The 17,686-nt window shown below is 34.0% G+C and overlaps 2 protein-coding genes and 2 non-coding genes across 6 annotated transcripts; 3 read left to right on the top strand and 1 right to left on the bottom strand.

The window, feature by feature from the left end:
- Positions 1-6,539: 6,539 nt before the first annotated feature.
- On the top strand, positions 6,540-6,611 carry TRNAP-UGG (transfer RNA proline (anticodon UGG)). The gene has a single exon. It is a non-coding gene; the product is annotated as a tRNA-Pro (tRNA).
- A 759-nt stretch (positions 6,612-7,370) lies between these two features.
- LOC148178569 (adenosine deaminase-like) lies at positions 7,371-12,522 on the top strand. Of its 3 annotated transcripts, none has more exons than XM_088029321.1 (3): positions 7,371-7,454; positions 10,476-11,626; positions 11,692-12,522. In XM_088029321.1, exons 2-3 carry the CDS (start codon positions 10,503-10,505, stop codon positions 12,089-12,091), a joined length of 1,524 nt encoding a protein of 507 aa, XP_087885447.1. In that variant the 5' UTR covers positions 7,371-7,454; positions 10,476-10,502; the 3' UTR covers positions 12,092-12,522. The 3 variants fall into 3 exon arrangements, with proteins under 3 accessions (XP_087885447.1, XP_087885445.1, XP_087885444.1); XM_088029319.1 differs by lacking the exon at positions 7,371-7,454 and adding an exon at positions 7,965-8,587; XM_088029318.1 differs by lacking the exon at positions 7,371-7,454 and having other exon boundaries at positions 9,737-11,626.
- Positions 8,055-8,126, top strand: TRNAP-UGG (transfer RNA proline (anticodon UGG)). The gene has a single exon. It is a non-coding gene; the product is annotated as a tRNA-Pro (tRNA).
- A 506-nt stretch (positions 12,523-13,028) lies between the features above and the next one.
- Positions 13,029-14,991, bottom strand: LOC148178568 (adenosine deaminase-like). Its single transcript, XM_088029461.1, has one exon. It carries the CDS (start codon positions 14,577-14,579, stop codon positions 13,068-13,070), a length of 1,512 nt encoding a protein of 503 aa, XP_087885587.1. The 5' UTR covers positions 14,580-14,991; the 3' UTR covers positions 13,029-13,067.
- Between the last annotated feature and the right edge of the window lie 2,695 nt (positions 14,992-17,686).

Here is a 17,686-nt window from a genome sequence, read left to right as displayed (position 1 = left end):
TCTCTAATTTGTATACCCATAGAGTTAGTTTTGATTTGGTATTACTAAATTAATCGCGTCTTCATATTATTACTGAATTTATTGAATTGCGTGTGTAATTGGTTGTCTATAATAAACACATTAAATCATTCATTAATAGCCCACTTTAATACATGATTTCAGCCGGCATCATGCATTAATAGTACCTAAAAACAAACGATTGCCAGAAATGGTTTATTAACGCATTCAAAACAAAAGCGGAAGTAGCTCTGCTGCAACAGCAAATTACGAAAAAAATTATTACCGATCCACTTGTTTTTCTAGAACGCTTGGCCTTTCTCAAGTACCACGCTGAACGAGGCTATCAACTTGCAACTTCTGGTGAAGTTCCAGACTATGTAAGCTTCTTCAAAGCAATTTCATTTAACTAACAACTCTTTTCCAGCAAATGGGACTTCCCGATGACTTCTCCATCAAAGTCTATCGTACCCTTTCTGCGTCATCTTCTAAAAATATAGAAGCTCTAGATGCTTTGTCTTGCATCATCTGCTGGGCTGGTGGCAAATGTGTAGATCTCTGCGATCCAGGAGTACATCCTCAATAAGATTTTTATAATTGTAACTTCTTTAATTTAATCTTATCTCCACGCGAACACCACATGGAAATATTCCTTTTGTAATAAATCGCAATCGTACTTTGTTACCATTTCTGTTATTTTAGTAACAGTCTAATCCCTTCGCACACATTCGAGATAATGTTTTTTTTTATACCTGCACCCATAAATTCGATGATAAGTCTCTAGTAAAAGTTGCGCCATACTGCTCTTCAATCATGAAGGTTCTTCTATTCCTACTGATAAGTGTTGTCGTTGCTACAGGTAAGACCAAAAATCATTAAAAAATAACTCGTCTCATCCTCTAGATTCGGTTTACTCCGAAACTGACGAACAAGCCAACGCAGCCTTGGAGATGATGATGGTAAGCCTAATTAACAATCCGACAGTTTCAAGTGTTTGATAAAATCAAAATGTCAATCAAATTTGATGATCGTCGAAGAATTATTTTTCGTTTTGTTTGTTAGACGTCATCACAAGATAATGACGAAAATCCGAGATCCCTGGAAAGTCAATGCAGTTTTCTGTGTATTTCCGGTGCTTCGAAGCTCTTAAACCGTTTAAATGAAATTTAATCGGTGAGGATTATTGGCGGCGTGAAGCAAAGTGACCGTTTAATGGTCGATCGATCACTTTTGACAGCTAAGATTAAAGTAAATGAACACTTTTGGTCTTGTTTGTTTCGTTGAATGACGACGAAAAATTGGATTTTGGAACAGGATTCTAAAAAATATCTGTTTGTGGAATTTAAATTTTCCGATTTCAGTGACGCTATAAAACGTTATCGACGCATTCATACTAGTGATAATAATGGAAGTAAAATTCCGATGTTGATCGAAAATATGTACCTACAATTTTGATTTATTTATTCTAATTAAATTTTCCCTCATGTTTTGTATTTACACGGTGGAATTTTGTTGGTTGTTGAAATAATTCATAATACCATCAATAATACCATCAAAGATAACATAACATAATTTTTAATGCGGTAAAAATTATGAAATGTTTATTTATGTGTCGAAATTGTTTTGATGCTTTACCAGCATTGTTTTTTTAGACCTCCATTGATCGAGAAACTCAACTGCTTTACGACTGGGTTACCACTCATCAGAATAAAAAGGAAGTTAAAAAAGATTTGGGAAGGAAAATTATCTGTTTTCCTAAAGGTTGTGTGAACATGGCAGATGTAGGAATTCATCCGTAATATATCAAATTTTGTATTTATTTTTTGTATCTAGATAAGTCTTTAAAATAAATTGTAAATATTTACAGTTCTCTATAATTTTCTTATAATTGCTTTTAATTCGAACGTCTCAGCTGTTTAAAACAAACAATATCATCTCCTTCTTTCAATTCTGCAATAAAAAATTGGAACATTGCTGAACGTGTTGTGCTTTCCAGTTGATTTACTCTTAATAATGTTGAGATGATTTAGTGCGGATGGTATGTAACTGAACAGTAGAGTGTCGAAATGATGAACTGCGCTGTGTTACCAATTTCTATCATAATATTATTATAACCGCTTAAGATAATAGCCAATATAGCTCGGATATTTTATAATGCGGCTACCTGCAAAAACCACTTTAAGTTGAACTCAAATCATTTTTACGTTTTATTTATAGCCGGAAACCCTCTAGTATTTAATCTTTTACACGAATAAACTGAAGAGTTATTATCGTTTTTGCCACGTAAAAATATTCCACGGTTAACTCTCAAGAGAGCACTTGTTCTAGCAGCGATAAAATTTTTATAACATTGTAAATACGAGCAGTTTTTGAACAAGTTTTCACCCTCTTGACGATCGAGTGCTGTAATTTATCTGTTCAAGCTGGATCTGCTCATAATCTTACACCGAATGGAAATTACACGACTTTGCAACAGTCGTTCAGGTGTATTAAAACTTTCCACAAGTTCAGATTTTCTCCGATTTTTGCTTGGCTTTACGGATAAGACGACAAATTTTCGGTCTAATTATTGTCTGGTTAGTGCTTTGTTGTTAATCCAACATTTAAGATTAGACTCATTACGAAATAACGAGCTACAAAGGTAATGTGAAATTAATGGATTTGAAATCCTCTAATAATCCAGATGATCGTTTATGATTAATCTGACAGGAATTATAATTCTGATCGATTGTTTTGTCTCCTCTTTTCTTTCTAAAACAAACAAGAGTTTGGAATAAGTCGTTTTCACGAGGAAAATCTACAGAGAAAATTGCATTGCTTCGTTTAAGGTGAATGTCGGCGATTTGCTAGTGAGAAATATTGGAGAAGCAGTTCAATAAGGAAACGAGTTGGGTTTAGATTTGAGACAGGGAAATGTAACGTAGTGGGGCGTGGAAAAGTAGAGGAAATAAACGATTTGTTTTCATTAGACGGAAAGACAGAAATTGAAAGGTTCACTTATTTCTAAATGAAACAAATGATGGAAATTGGGGACATAAAGAAAATGTAACAACAGACTCGATGGTTTCATAACAAAAATATTACGGTAATTTTGGACTAAAAATGGTGGAGGCGCCAATATATTATATCGTGTCTTTAGATTCTAACAACTTTTAAATTATACCTAGGTAAAAATAAAAGATAAAACCTAATTTTTTATTTGCAAATATGTTGACAAGAATGTTGGGCAATTTTATTATCACTAACGAATGGAACGCTTTTGGCGCAAAATGTACAATTTGTCAATTTACGAGCTGGTTTCATTTGATTCTTGCAATATTCAATTGGAATAGAATTGCTACAAAACAAAATCAATTTAGCAGATGTCAGAAGAATCCATCGCAATTATTACCATTTCTTATTCTCACTACATGTCTTGTCTTTGGCTATGATAATTAATACATATTTCATAGCGTTAATTAATTAGTGATAAGGTGATAGAAAACGACCAAGAGAAGACCATAGAATTCCTAATGTGTATAGCACAATGAATATTGTTTTTCACTATTTTTGAATTTTTACAACACAGACAGATTTTTTATTCTCATTTTTTATTGAGCAGAATTGCTCATTCCAAATCATAGAGATATAGACTCAAAGTTTTTTATTTTTTTAAATTACCCAATAAAACGAAAATTTTATGTAATTCCCTGTTCGTAATTTGTTATTTCTGAACTAAATTTATTTTATCTGGTCAGAAAAAAAATCTAGGCCACTTTTTAACCAAATTTTTATCGGTGTATACAGGGTGTTACAGTAACAAACCTATACAGGGTGTCCCAGAACTCATGCCTAGCCGAAAATCGGGGATATCGGGAAAAGGTGTGAATGTGTAAATTGCTGAAAAAAAAGTTCCAGCTCCAACAGAAACTGAGAAAAGACATGACAAAGTTGACCAATCATAAGGCCGCGAGGAGATGGTCTGGAGGATACACTGGCGTGTTGCTAAGAAACCAGTTTAAATTTTCTCCTTTGAATTTTGTATGAACAATCTGGTCCACTATAAATTTCACTGACGTTAGAATGACAGGCTTCAATAAATCTAACTCATATTGAACTTAGTGTGCAGAAACGGCTTAGCGTACTTTAGAAATTGACTAGAGGGTTGAAGACTACTGGTTGACGAGCATTGAATGACAAGAGACACACCTGCAGGACAACTGCCACAGTGAAAATCCAAGTGGAGTGTGAAACGGCGTTTCTTTTGGTTTCCCTTGCTTGCTGGTTTCCTAGTTGGTGTTTGGTGGTAACAAATATGCTAAAACGGTTCAGGAGTACTCGGCGGCAGAATGCCTCGAAATACGTCTTATTTTTGAAGAGTGCTATCGAAATTAGTATTAGCAGCAAGAACGTACCGAGGACGTTTTCCAGGTCGTGATTATTATCCGGACAACAAAACGATTCTTAGTGTTGTTTCTCGGGCTGAACACACTGATCAGTTATTAACAGATCGGCGCGAAGTTGGTGGAGCATCAAGACAGGCCAGAACTGATGAAAATAAAGAAGCCGTTTTGGAAGCGGTCGATGAACACTCTACGCAAAGTATCTGAACTGTGGCACGCCAGTTAGAAATCGGAAAATCTTCTGTACAAAAAATTCTCGCGACAGATCACCGGCACCCGTACCATGTCAAAGTTTGGTTAGAAGAGCTCATCTGTGTGTCCAAAATAATGGTGGTTTGTTCAAGCATTTGATTTAACTATTACATCATGTGTCTTGTTCTGTTTCTTGTTGTAATAAAAGGGTCCTTGAATGAACCGTCATTGTGTGGTTTTTATCTGTCAAATTGACATTAGATGTCAGTTATAAAAATGTAGTGGACCAAATCAATTTTCCTTTTTAGGATTTAATTATGAAACCTAGCAACGTTAATATTATTTGTGCTTGAGCGTCTGGGATTGGTCAGTTTCGTTAAGCAATTTCTCAATTTTAATGCACATCAGGACAAAACAAATTGCATTTTTGGCGTCCTGATTGCTGTCGGCATCCGCCCTTTTTCGGCTAGGCGTGAGTTCTGGGACACCCCCTATATGGTGAAAAATCAATAAAATCAACCGAACGGTGCCCAATTTTAAACAGAAATTTTATACATATACCTACTTATGAGTCTGGGTAATAAATGGAACATAAAATATTTTGTTATCAATTCCAATCAGAGAAAACTGTGAAAACTTTTAATGTCGTGGGATAGAGAAACAATTTTGATTTACTATTTTGATATCAAATTAATCAAAGAATTAATTTTTTTCTCAACGATTTATAGTAAGAGAAACAATTTTGATTTACTATTTTGATATCAAATTAATCAAAGAATTAATTTTTTTCCCAACGATTTATAGTAAGTACATAGTATATGCATATATACGTTCTATTAAAATACTATTGAGTCTAGGCTAGAGAATTTTATGCTTGGCGTTATCTTGATTTTACTGATTTTATCATGTACAGGTTTTTTACTGTAACGTCCTGTATAATACATTCATTAAAATTTGCTCAAAAAGTGGTTTATTCGTCATTTTTTTTTACAGAGAATTTACTGATTTACAAAGGAGCTACATATTTCAGAAATCAGCAGAACTTGAAAGGGACAAGTTACATACCTGTAGTCAATACATATTAATTTTGATTAATAGATGGCTCTATAAGCCCAACTGTCAAGTTTTTTACTAATTGCAAAATATGTATAATGATGAAAAATATAAAGTTATAATAAAATACCAGCTAATTTGCTATAAAAATAACAAAAACAAGTTTATTGCTGATGCTCCTACAATTTAACAAATGTGACAGTTCTTATTTAATGTTCCGCAGGAAATGCAGGAGTTTAAAAAAATGGCACAATGTAGCTCGCTCTTCTAAATGACCAATCAGCGAGCCGCATTTTAAATATGACATTTAATATGACAAATTAAAAATGTTTTTTTTACAGCGGCCTAATGTTAATTGGTGGCAAACTAATGGTAACCAAGCACTTTTGCAATAGATTAAAGTCGTCCCAATACCATAAAGAAACTTTTTAAACGTCTATTTTACAACGTTTTATCTACGACGGTTTCTCATATGTCAAAAGTCAAAATAAATAAAATTTGACCGCCAATTAATTTGCTAAAGAATTGTTCACAAAAAACTACTTTTTAAATGCAACTTTGTTCAGAAAACATGAATTTTTTAAACGATCATAAATAAAAAATGTTGCTTTATAAGATTAAAGTGAGTTATGGTTGTTTTTATGACAAACAATTAGGTAAAATTCCAGTTCCCTTTGCTTTTATGAAAGTATGTCCATACTATCAAGTAAAGTAAATGTTTTGCCATTAGATCTGCAACTAACATTACAAATGAGTATAGTTGGTAATCTACAATTTTATCATAGAAATAAAATATGCAATAAGCTGATATGATAAGTGATAAGTTTTTAAGTTCTGTTACTATAATACAATAATAAATTTATAGATATTATTAATCCTTTAAATTTGTGGTCTAACAATAAAAATGTTTTGTACGGCTCAATGGTCTAGGGGTATGATTCTCGCTTTGGGTGCGAGAGGTCCCGGGTTCAAATCCCGGTTGAGCCCAGTTTTTATCCCATTTTTCATTTAAATTTACACTTTTAATAACAGCGTCTCGTAAATAAATGGTCCACGTCTCCCTAGAATCCACAACAGAAAAATGCGCTCTAAACCTCCACAAACATCCATTTCATTCGTCTACATTTAATATGCAACCAACTGAAAACCGCTGATTCTACAGTTTTTGTCGTCGGGAGATAAACCGTGCATTCCTTTTTATTCAAATATGGCGGTGATGTATGAATATAATGCGCGGTTATGGGATTATGGCTCTTCTTCTGCATTCATTGTTCAAGGAGCGATGCATTCGAGGGTTGTTCACAAGGGCGTAAGATATTTGGTTCAAAGCAACTACAAATTATGCAAAATTTAGAACGGAATGCTCACCAAGTGCTGTAGTTTGTTATGTAGTTATTACGGTAATTTCGTGTGCCAGTAGCAGTGGAATGGAAAAATTTAATTATTTTGAACGTTTTTTAAGTAAAAAGGAAATTTAAAACAAAGATAAAGTTTCAAACTTCAATTTGTGATGTAATTTTAATGAAAAATTCTATTTGGTTTATTACCGAGGTTGGAAATGCTCGCAATCAACGTAGAATTAATGGACATCAAAGTATCATAGTGCAATATAATCTCTAATTATCCATTCTTAATTATTGATGGTTTTAAATATTTATTTTGGTACAATATTAAAATGCATTCGATATCATCCGATTCGTGATGCAAAAGCATTTCATAATAAAGATTAAAACATGAATTGCATTTTTCCACTAATCTATTAGAATTTCCAGTGATTCGCTAGTGTTTAAAGTTTTACTTTTCAAGTTTTTACTTGTATTTCGCTATAAGGTAAGAGTAGAAAATACTAGAGATCTCTGTTTGCTTGAAATAATAAATCCCGAAAATGTTTGTTCAACTAAGAACCTGTTGCGTTCGTTTTTTGTAAACTTTACTTTATTATTATATTATTTGTCAGATCTACTTTTCTGTTCTTACATCTATCTTCTATTTACAATATTGTGTTTAATCAAAAGATCAGAAGGAAAATTATCCAAGTGGTATGTACGTACTAGGGCAAACACTTGAATTTTTTCTATCAATAACTCAACCTTTGATCGATGGAAATGTATATTTATACCACAAAAATTAAGTTTGAGAATACCTCATTAAACTTTAGACCATGACAGAGTATAATCAAATCAACATTGTCGATTTTTGCAAACAGAAACTACCGAGATCGCGATAACCGCTTTGAAACAAATCGTTTTCCTCGCAAACACTCTCATTTTGTCGAATCGATAAAACAAACAGTGAATGAAGAGCGTTTTGTTTATCTCCAGTTTTATTGATAACGTCAGAAATTGTGTTTGTAGCCAGACAAAAAACTCAATTATTAAAAGTGTTTTAAACAAACAAAAAACCGATTCCATGTTTTGTTATAAATAATTCGGCTCAATGGTCTAGGGGTATGATTCTCGCTTTGGGTGCGAGAGGTCCCGGGTTCAAATCCCGGTTGAGCCCTCTTTTTGAACAAGCATCAATTCGCAGGAAACTTAGAAGGTGCTTTAATTTTTGATTGGAGTATCAGATGGAATTTCATCGTAATTCGTTGTGACACGAGTCATAAATCAACACTAAAGCATAGCACACACGCCCGTTCCAGTTTAAGTGCAAGAAGTGTACCTCTGGATCTATTATTCACGTCTTCAGAGCTTGGAACAAAGTAAAAGCAAGCAGAGATTAATCAGGTTGTCAGTCAAGCTGATATTGCCATTAGAAAGACTGATTCTGGGATTGCACCAACAGATGAGACTTTGCTATGTGAAAAGTGGAGAAAGTAATTTTGTTTTCGTGGATGTTGATAACGGTGCAAATGTTTAGATTTCGATAAAATAACAGTGATATTGGTGACGTGGTTTTGGTGCTCTGTGGTTACATTATTATGTAATTACTAATCAATATTCACCACTCGATAGTTGGCTGTAGGTATATTTTTCCGCGTATTGAAGGAATGATTTAAAAAACAATCAAATAAAAAATATTTTTATACGTAATTAATGATTTAATAAACAGCAAATTTATTAGATACATATAATTTACTAATAAAAGTATTTTTAAAAGCGCAATTTAAAATTACGTTATGCAACCAACTATGTTAAGAAAGGTAAATTACGTCAGAGATAAGGTATATAAAATCAAATCAAATTTGTTGTATTCAATTGTGCATGTCAAATCGTTTTTTTATAGATATAAACAATAGGTTAGTTTTAATACTTAAATACGAATGAATCAAAATCTTTTTTTTGAAAGTTCAAATGCAATTTTTGCACACTTACATTGTAGCCATTTGCGTTCTTATTGCGTATTTAGGTAAATACATTAAAAAAAATTGATATTGTCTAAAACCTCAAAAAAAGAAAAAAATTGCTGTTAGCATCAATAAAGTATACAGGGTGTTCAAAAAATGGCGGACCAACTATTCACTACGTGAATCTTCAGATGATAACTAGTAGCTAAATTAAGTTTTTTCAATTATTGAGTGCTTCGTTGGAAATCTACAGCCACTTAAAGGGGCGCTAATTATGGCACAAATTTTTCCTTATAATGAACTCAAGGTTTACAAAATTCAACTAGAGTTCATGTTTTGGGTGACATTCACATACTTACAGTCTTCAAATGCCTTAAATGTTGATGCAGAACGTTATTTTGCACTTTTAAAATTAAGCTCAAAAGCGCAAAATTAATCTGGCAACATTTCACTTCAAGAATTCAGTAATTAATTGTTGCCTAGTGCCTGACAATGACCATTTTTTTAGAAAAGTCAAACATTTTTTAGGTGTCACAGACTAAAGGAGTTTATTTCTCTAAAGATGTATAATTTTGCTGAATATACCGACACCAGAAGGAAACAGTCGAGAAGCAGTAAGGGGCAGTAAGGCTTGTGAATTTCCTAACTGGCAAATTCCCTTCAAGAATTCTTTTCAACGAGTTTATCAACAGGTACGTGAGACGAGCCGATTGGAACCAAATTTATCAGGATCATGGAGGACCCAAGACTATTCGCACCACCAAGAAGAGAACAAATGGTTCTTGATCTACTTTGTGACTTACTGGTCAGGTGTTATCAAAATTAATTGCAAACCATAGTAACCAATTACATGATTTATTAATAATTGTAACTACCAAAGTGTTGCTCTGGTCTCAAAATTATACTCCTAATAATTACCGAAAGAATTGAACACTGTTGCCGTTTTTCGCAATATTTAAAGTTATTTTGTTCCCGTACAAAGCTTCAAATAAAAATTTTAAACAGCATTTCCAATTCACAGCGTCTTAGAGTTTGACGTTCTTATCAGTTGGTCCGCTATTTTTTGAACACCCTGTATAAACATAAAAACAAAAAACGCCAAACAAAAGCGGGGTAAAGAAATTGTTTTGGATTTACTTAAAAAAATGATGGTGGGCAAATACTTTTGTGCGGGAGTGTACGTAGATCCTTCATTTTTTTAGAAATAGTTTAGCATCTAATGACAAGTGGAAGATGTATTTTGTGTTGTGTTTCCAAGTCGTCAGGGTCCCGTTATTATTAGACGACTCATCTTGTATAGCTGGCATAGGTAATATCCAAAATAACCCAGTTGTGCTATAATGGGCAGTTATTTTAGATATTATTATATTCGAGGCTTGCCGAAGAAGTAACTTTAATTAACTCACGTATGTCATCGCAAATTTATTTTTAGTAAAATAACCAAACAAAAGTTCTATGAAACATGACGCAATCTGGCATCATCATAACAATTTCTTCGCGAATTTGCGCAACTGTGCTTCTCGGGAGTTCCCCTTTTTATGTGCACCAACAACCTCGTTTAGTTTCAGTCACCGCTCGTCCCTCTGACCATGCTTAAAACAGTGACCATAGTCGTCTTGACCCTAATTTTGGCCGCGACCGCCGCTGTGACAACAATGGTTGCTGTGAATTCAAACTGTGAAAGTTATCTCCATCAACGTGATCTTCTTCTACAAGAAGAAAAATCGACATTTTTTGGCCACAACATTGCTCTAAATTCCAAAGAGCTACAAGTTCATAGAATTTTAATAGAGAAAAAATTGGCTGAGTTATCATCGGGTTATCGGGACACTTCTACGTTTCTTCCGGTTGTGCACTTTTTTGAAGCTAAAAAACGCATCGATGAGTCTGAGGTGTTCCAAATTATACGAGAGGTTCCCAAGGGAGCAGTGCTACACACGCATCTGACTGCGGCAGCTTCGGTGGATTTTCTAATCAAGAATGTTAGTTACCGGAAGAATTTATACGGAGGTTATATAAACGAAGTGTTTAAACTCAAGTTTCTTGCTAATGCTCGTGATGATGATCGGTGCAAGTGGACATTAATTAAAGACATGAGAAGAGAAAATCCAGAGTTTGATGAGTGGTTGCGTCAACAATTGTTGCTAAACGTGGTAAATCCAAGGGAAACTTATCCCCAAGTTGAGAGCGTCTGGAAAAAATTCAAGAAAATCTTCAACACTATGTATGATTTTTTATGTTATAAACCGGTCTTTGAGGACTACGTTACGCAAGTGTTGCAAGAACTCTACGACGATAATATCTTTTACGCAGAGTTAAAAGGTACGATTGTGCCTTTGTACGAACTTGATGGAACAAAATATTCGGCGAAGGAATTTTTCGAAATTCTGATAGATTCTGTCAATCGGTTTAAGAGAAACCATCCGGGCTTTCTAGGAGTCCGATATATTCACTCAGTTTATCGAGGAGTAGAGCTGGAGGTTCTCAACAAGAGTTTGGCCGAAATAATTGAGATGAAGAAAATGTTTCCCGACTTCATCGCGGGTTTTGATTTTGTGGGGTACGAAGAAGATGGAAAAAGCCTTGTAGATTATGCTCCCTTGCTATTATCCGCACAAGAACACCTGAAATTCTTTTTCCATGCCGGGGAAACCCCGTGGTTTGGACACACTGATCTCAATGTAGTGGACGCTATTTTGCTCAATTCTTCAAGGTAAGATAATTCGGTGGAAGGAACTTATGACTCTAATGAAATATATTTTTTTTGTGTTTTTGTAGAATTGGTCATGGTCTTGCTCTCACAAAACATCCCAAACTTCTTCAATTGGGCAAACAACGTAACATTCCTTTGGAAATCTGTCCCATTTCAAACCAAGTACTAATGATTCATGACGATCCGAGAACCAACCCCGCTGCTACTCTAATGGCTTTAGATTATCCTGTGGTGATTGGAAATGATGACCCTGCAACTTGGAATGCTTCTGGGTTAAGTTATGATTGGTACGTCTTGTTCATGGCGATGACGCCCAGAACTTCTGGATTGGAGGTGTTGAAACAGTTGGCTATCAATTCTATTGAGTATAGTACCATGGAAGAAGAAGAGAAAATAAAGGCTGTGGAGACGTGGAAGTTGCAATGGGAGCGATTTTTGGATGGAGTTTTAGAAAAGCATTTGTAACTAAGCGGTCTTGTTAGTTTTTTAATTTAAGAAGACTGAAGAAATATGAGAATGTCAAGAGTCTGATAGCAAAAATACTTAAATAATTATAATCAAAATTATTATGTAACATATAAAATTATTTTAAGAAATGTGAAAGAAATGTGTATATCGCGAGTTTGGAATGACAAGGTTTCTAATTGCATTTTTTACAAAATTTAAGATTTTTATAAAAATGTACTCTCTTTAACATTGCCTTACTGTTTTCTTAATCAGAAAGTACGTAGGTAGCTTCATGCCTTTTCAAGATTTCAGGAGTACAAAATTCTATGTGCTATGAGTTAACTTAATGTTTCAAGTTAGCAGGATTTTCCTTTTTCCCTAACTAATTTCACTGCAGTCACCTTGTCATTCTAAACCCGCGATATGTATACAAATTGTAAATAAGAAAAAACGATGCAAATAAAATAATAACAAAAATAGAAAAACACGGATTCATTAATTTATTATCACAATATTGTATCATATTGTAATTGAAAGTGTAATTCCAAACGAATGTCTATCGATCTAGGAGTCTCTATGTGAAGTCTTAAAATCGTCGTTTTGATTTGGTATTAGTAAACAAACAGATCCAGGGCCTTCAGAACCGCGTCTTAAGATCATTGTTGAACTTATTGAATTGCGTGTGTAATTGTTTGCTTATAATAATCTTATAATAATATAATAATAACAATAAATTAAAATAATCATGCATTAATAGTACTTAAAAACAAACGATCGCCGGAAAATTTTATAAAATTGGCAACACCTTGGAATAGGTGCAAGTCGTAATTAGAGGACCAACATCACACTTCTGAACATTTATTTTCGTATCAATGCATGTTCCAACCAATTTGATTCTTAAATTTCTCTGATCACTTCAACGATTCTTTACTAACAATATGAAATAAAACTACTATTTATTAAAACCATGTATTAAAAAAATCAATGTTCATTTTCAAATTCTATTTACACAGTACCAGTCAAGTTTTTCGAATCTTTGTTGATTTATTATTTCATTGAGAAACTGATCCCATAGAACTTCCCATTTTGTGAGAGCATCATATTTTTCTTGTTCTTCCATAACGCTGAACAGCAACGAATTAATAGCTAGCTGTTTCAACAACCTTAAATCGCTTTCTCGACTGGCAAAACCCATGAAAGCCATGTACCAGTCATAACTCAACGCCTTCGCCCCCCAGAAAGTGGGATCATCACAAGTAATGACCACTGGATATCCACTAGTGACCAAAAAAGCGCCAGGATGGTTCCTTAAATCATCCACTAGCTTCAACACTTGGTTGGAAATTGGGCTAACTTCCAGAGCGATGGATCTTTTCTTTACTTCTTCTAGAATTTTTGGGTGCTTTACTATACCGTAGCCATGACCGATGCGCGTGGTGTTAAGAAGTACTGCGTCGAAAAGGTTCAAGTCGGTGGTGGTACCGGACCAATCGGTTTCAGCAGCATGAAAAACGAACTTGATTCCCAGTTTGGACAGTTCCAGAAGTTCAGGAATGAATTCTATTAAAGGCTTACCTTTGTCTTCTTGACCAACCAAGTCGAAACCTGCTATAAACTCAGGAAACAATTTCTTGAGGTTGGTGACAATGGAGATGTAGTTATACATTGTTTTGTTGTCAACATTCCGACTGGGGGCGTAGATCAAGCGTGCGCCTAGAAACTCGGGGTAGTCAGCCTTGAACGCTTGCAGTGTTTCGTAATAAAATCTAGTGACTTCATCAGGGCCATACGTGGTACCATTGAGTTCATATACTTCTGGAAGAAGGCCTCTAAACTCTAGATACATGACGTTGTCTTCGTAAAGCTCTTTTAAAACTTGGTAAAAGTACTCTTGAAACACTGGTCGGTATGCTACGAGGCCAAACACTGTCCCAAAAGTTTGTATGAAGCGATTCCAAACGTCATTGATGCTGGGGTACTCCACTTCAGGGTTATCCACAATAATCGATATCTGCGACTTCAGAAAGTCATCAAAACTCGCGTTGTTGTTCCTCAAATCCTTCATCAACTCCCATTTACAACTTTCGTCAGTTACGTCGTCGAAGAAGTGCAGCTGGAGACGTTCATTCACCATACATCCATACAACCCATCACGGTACGTCAAATTAAACAAATACTCAAAAGACACCATTGCAGTGTCATGAGAATGCAATGACGCCCCCTTTGGAAGTTTTTGTATGAAATTAAACACCGCCGACTGCTGCACTTTACTCTTAGCCTTGAAGAAATGCGTTGCTGGCAGAAATAAATGCGGATCGTTGAAACCACCGTCGTACTCTTCCAGTTTTTTGTCCATTAGAATCTGGTTGACTTTTTGTTCTTTATCGTTGAGGACGATAGATGAACCGATACTTTGAGAAAAATCTGCATCTATCAATTTGTCTCTATCGGTCCAATAATCGGCACGTACCAGTGTTAAAAGAGCGAGGATAATGAGAATGGCCATGAGATCTGATTCAGACAGCCACCGGTGTTGCACTGAGATTCTTTCTGGCGGAAAGGCGGCGTTTTGTTTGTTCAGTTAATGTCGGGGGATCAGAGGAAAAAGTGGTTTTAACGAGATATACTATCGAATCTTTTGATAAGAAGTTTATGGAGGATTAATGGGAAAAGATAGTACAGCTGTCAGTGTTGACTTTTGTGGTAGGGCCAATACATTTTTAAATGTTGGTATGTACCTCTTTGATCTTACGAGAGTTTCGATCAATAATAAATGAGATCGCTGACAAAAATATATGTAGGTACATACCTCAGGTAATTAGACTAATTAAATCAATAAAATTCTCATTGTTTATGCGGACTAGGAGTGTGATTGATTGAGCTGACTGTAGTACCATGCAAACTAAAGATAAACTTATTTATTATCCGTTAAATTCAACTATGTATCAGCAAACGCGCATGGAGAATGATAGCTGCCACCATAGGCGTCGACAGTGGGAAATTGTACAAGGTCCGGTAACTTATGGTCAAACTCGTTTTTAATTTAAAAATAAAAATTTGCAATTTATGCGTTTATGGTTGATCAAGCTCCACAAGCTGAAGCAAAAATTTGTTTATTATCACTCTTTGTTTGGAGTCGCGACGCGTTAGGAAGTATAATTTTGAGCGATTTTTGAGTTTTTACGGAAATACTCGCGAATTCATTTTTTTCCAAATAACTTATATAAATATCTCGTTTTTACTTAATCTAATGCAAATTGTGTTTAAAATTTGAGAAAAAAACGCTGTTTTATCGAGTTGGTTTTCAAGATTATGACAGTGGCAAACTACGTTTATACCAAATTTTCACACGTTACATAATTCATTAGTAACAGCAACAATTGCACCAAGTAATACTTTTATTACAATCTATACGAACTTTGCGAGACAATGTTGACAAGTGGGTGTAAACGTAGTTTTCAATTTTGACGTAATGAATCTGAAAACTAACTGAATAAAACCGAGTCCTTCCTCAAATTTTAAACACAATTAACCTAAAATCTAAAATGACAATTGGTATATTTTTAACACATTTATAGTGAAAAAAAAATGCGATTGGTTTTACAAACACTTACAAAAAGCTAAAAATTACACTTTTAAGACGTCGCGACGTCAAAAGTAACAGTGATAAAAAATTAATTTTGCGTCAGCTCTTTGGGCTTTGTCAATTATTAATCGTATGCAAATTTTCAAAATTTTATCTGTAAAATTAAAGATAATTTTGGGGGAGTATAGCATATCCCGTGAGAGATTGGGATATTTCGACTGTTGACATATAGGTTGGCAGCAAATTATGCTACAAAATACACTAAAAACACTAAATTCCTACGAGAAATGGGTTGACAGGGTTGTCAGTAACTGGGGTTACTTTGTTATTTTAAATTTCGCGCGTATGGAACACTTTTTATTGAGTAGATTTAGTGACTTTTCTGTCATTCAAACTCTCACTGTACGAACTATACCATAACTCAGGTTAAAGTTTAATGGCATTCAAGTGATAATGGTAAAATTTGAATGCATTTTTAATAAAGATTTGAAGTCTCATCATTAATAAATAGATAAATACAAGTTCAATGTCAGCAATAAACGTTTATCGAAATATGAACATTAAGATGTGTCTAATACGTTTGTATGCCTACATGTAAACTACATCATAATAGTGATGATACAAATAATTCATAATATAGTTACTGATTTATAATAGCATAGTTACCGTTTCATAATAGCATAGTTCCCATCAATCCATTATACTCAATGTATTTACAAAAATTGAAGCTACTCCGAAAACCAAAATCTGAAGATCTCTATTTATTTATATTAATTGTAACATAAAATATCTTAGGAAATGCTTTTTTCGCTGTTTCATCGCGTTTAAAATTTTCGTCAAAAATTTGAAATTTGCAGAACTGTTGAGTGGTAGCTTTGCCACCTTCGTACATGTTTCGATAAAGCTTTGTACCTATTTACTACGGATATTAAGTAATTCATAAAAAACTCGAACATTAACAAGTAAAACAAGTAAAATATTTCTCAAATAAATAGCTATTATCGGAACGCGAATTGTACTATTAATGTTACAATTAATTTAAAATAACGTAGAAATTGAATTAATAAAAGTTAATAGTTAGGTATTTATGGTATAAGTAAAGATTACCAACAAGAGGTCTGTTTTATAAATTGAGTAGGTAATATCTAACAATCCACGTATGGATAACAACGGTTTATCCAATATGTCGCCATCTTCACCAAATAACAGTGATAACAGATGCAAAATGAAATTTGACAATCTCATTGATATGGTTGTTGCTCACAAAATAAGTCAAGTGTTGGTGTTTAAACATCTGAAAAACTATCTTTAAACAACTAAAACTCAAGAAAATGTGTAAATTGATGCTTCAAAAATTATAAATGCTAGTTGGCCATAACTAAGTAGTATCCATGATGTAAACAGCTTCGCAAAATCAATAAATCGCATAAAGACGGATTTAACAACACTAGTATTGTTGCCAAGGTTGTACTTAACATAGGTGGCTATTTGCGCAATAACTTTTGTTACTAATTGTACGAAGGCTAATTGGCGTTATAAACAAGAATCAAAAGCAACAAACGTTACTTCTTTTCAGTAAGTTACAGACTACTTTTATCGTTTAAAACTGTTAAGTAAAACGTCATATTACTATGACATTGGATAAACTGTTGGTTTTCTAAAATTATTTAAATACAGTGAACGTTCGATATAGTCACCTATGATATAAAAAACATTTAATAGAAAAAACCTTTCATATTGTCAACAAATTTTGTTTCGCTCATTCAATATAATCGCATCAACTGCCAGTCGTTAAAATACCGCCAACATTTTTGATAAAAGCAACTTTTTTAAAATTTTGTTTTCAAGTCGAGTTGACTATGTAGAATGTTCGCTGTATATACTTTTTAATCGTATCGTCGGCTTATCAACGCCGCTTGAGTAGGTAGAGTAAGTGCAAAATAAGAAGGTGACGGTAATAAAAATGGACAAAAACCAATTCTTGCCAGGTGGTTGCTATAAGAGCGGTTTGGGTTTGATGTTTGGCA

The sequence above is a fragment of the Gnatocerus cornutus genome, chromosome 2 (genome assembly GCF_029298725.1).
Source record: "Gnatocerus cornutus isolate USDA-ARS CGAHR chromosome 2, icGnaCorn1.1, whole genome shotgun sequence".
Taxonomy (NCBI): domain Eukaryota; kingdom Metazoa; phylum Arthropoda; class Insecta; order Coleoptera; family Tenebrionidae; genus Gnatocerus; species Gnatocerus cornutus.
Note: the sequence above shows the minus strand (reverse complement) of the source record. Positions and strands in the feature narration are given on the sequence as shown.

Bases quoted from the DNA above. Each gene is read 5' to 3' on its own strand.
- LOC148178568 (XM_088029461.1), bottom strand. From the start codon at position 14,579: ATGGCCATTCTCATTATCCTCGCTCTTTTAACACTGGTACGTGCCGAT.
- LOC148178569 (XM_088029321.1), top strand. From the start codon at position 10,503: ATGCTTAAAACAGTGACCATAGTCGTCTTGACCCTAATTTTGGCCGCG. The intron at 11,627-11,691 runs GTAAGATAATTC...GTGTTTTTGTAG, and splicing joins ATTTTGCTCAATTCTTCAAG to AATTGGTCATGGTCTTGCTC.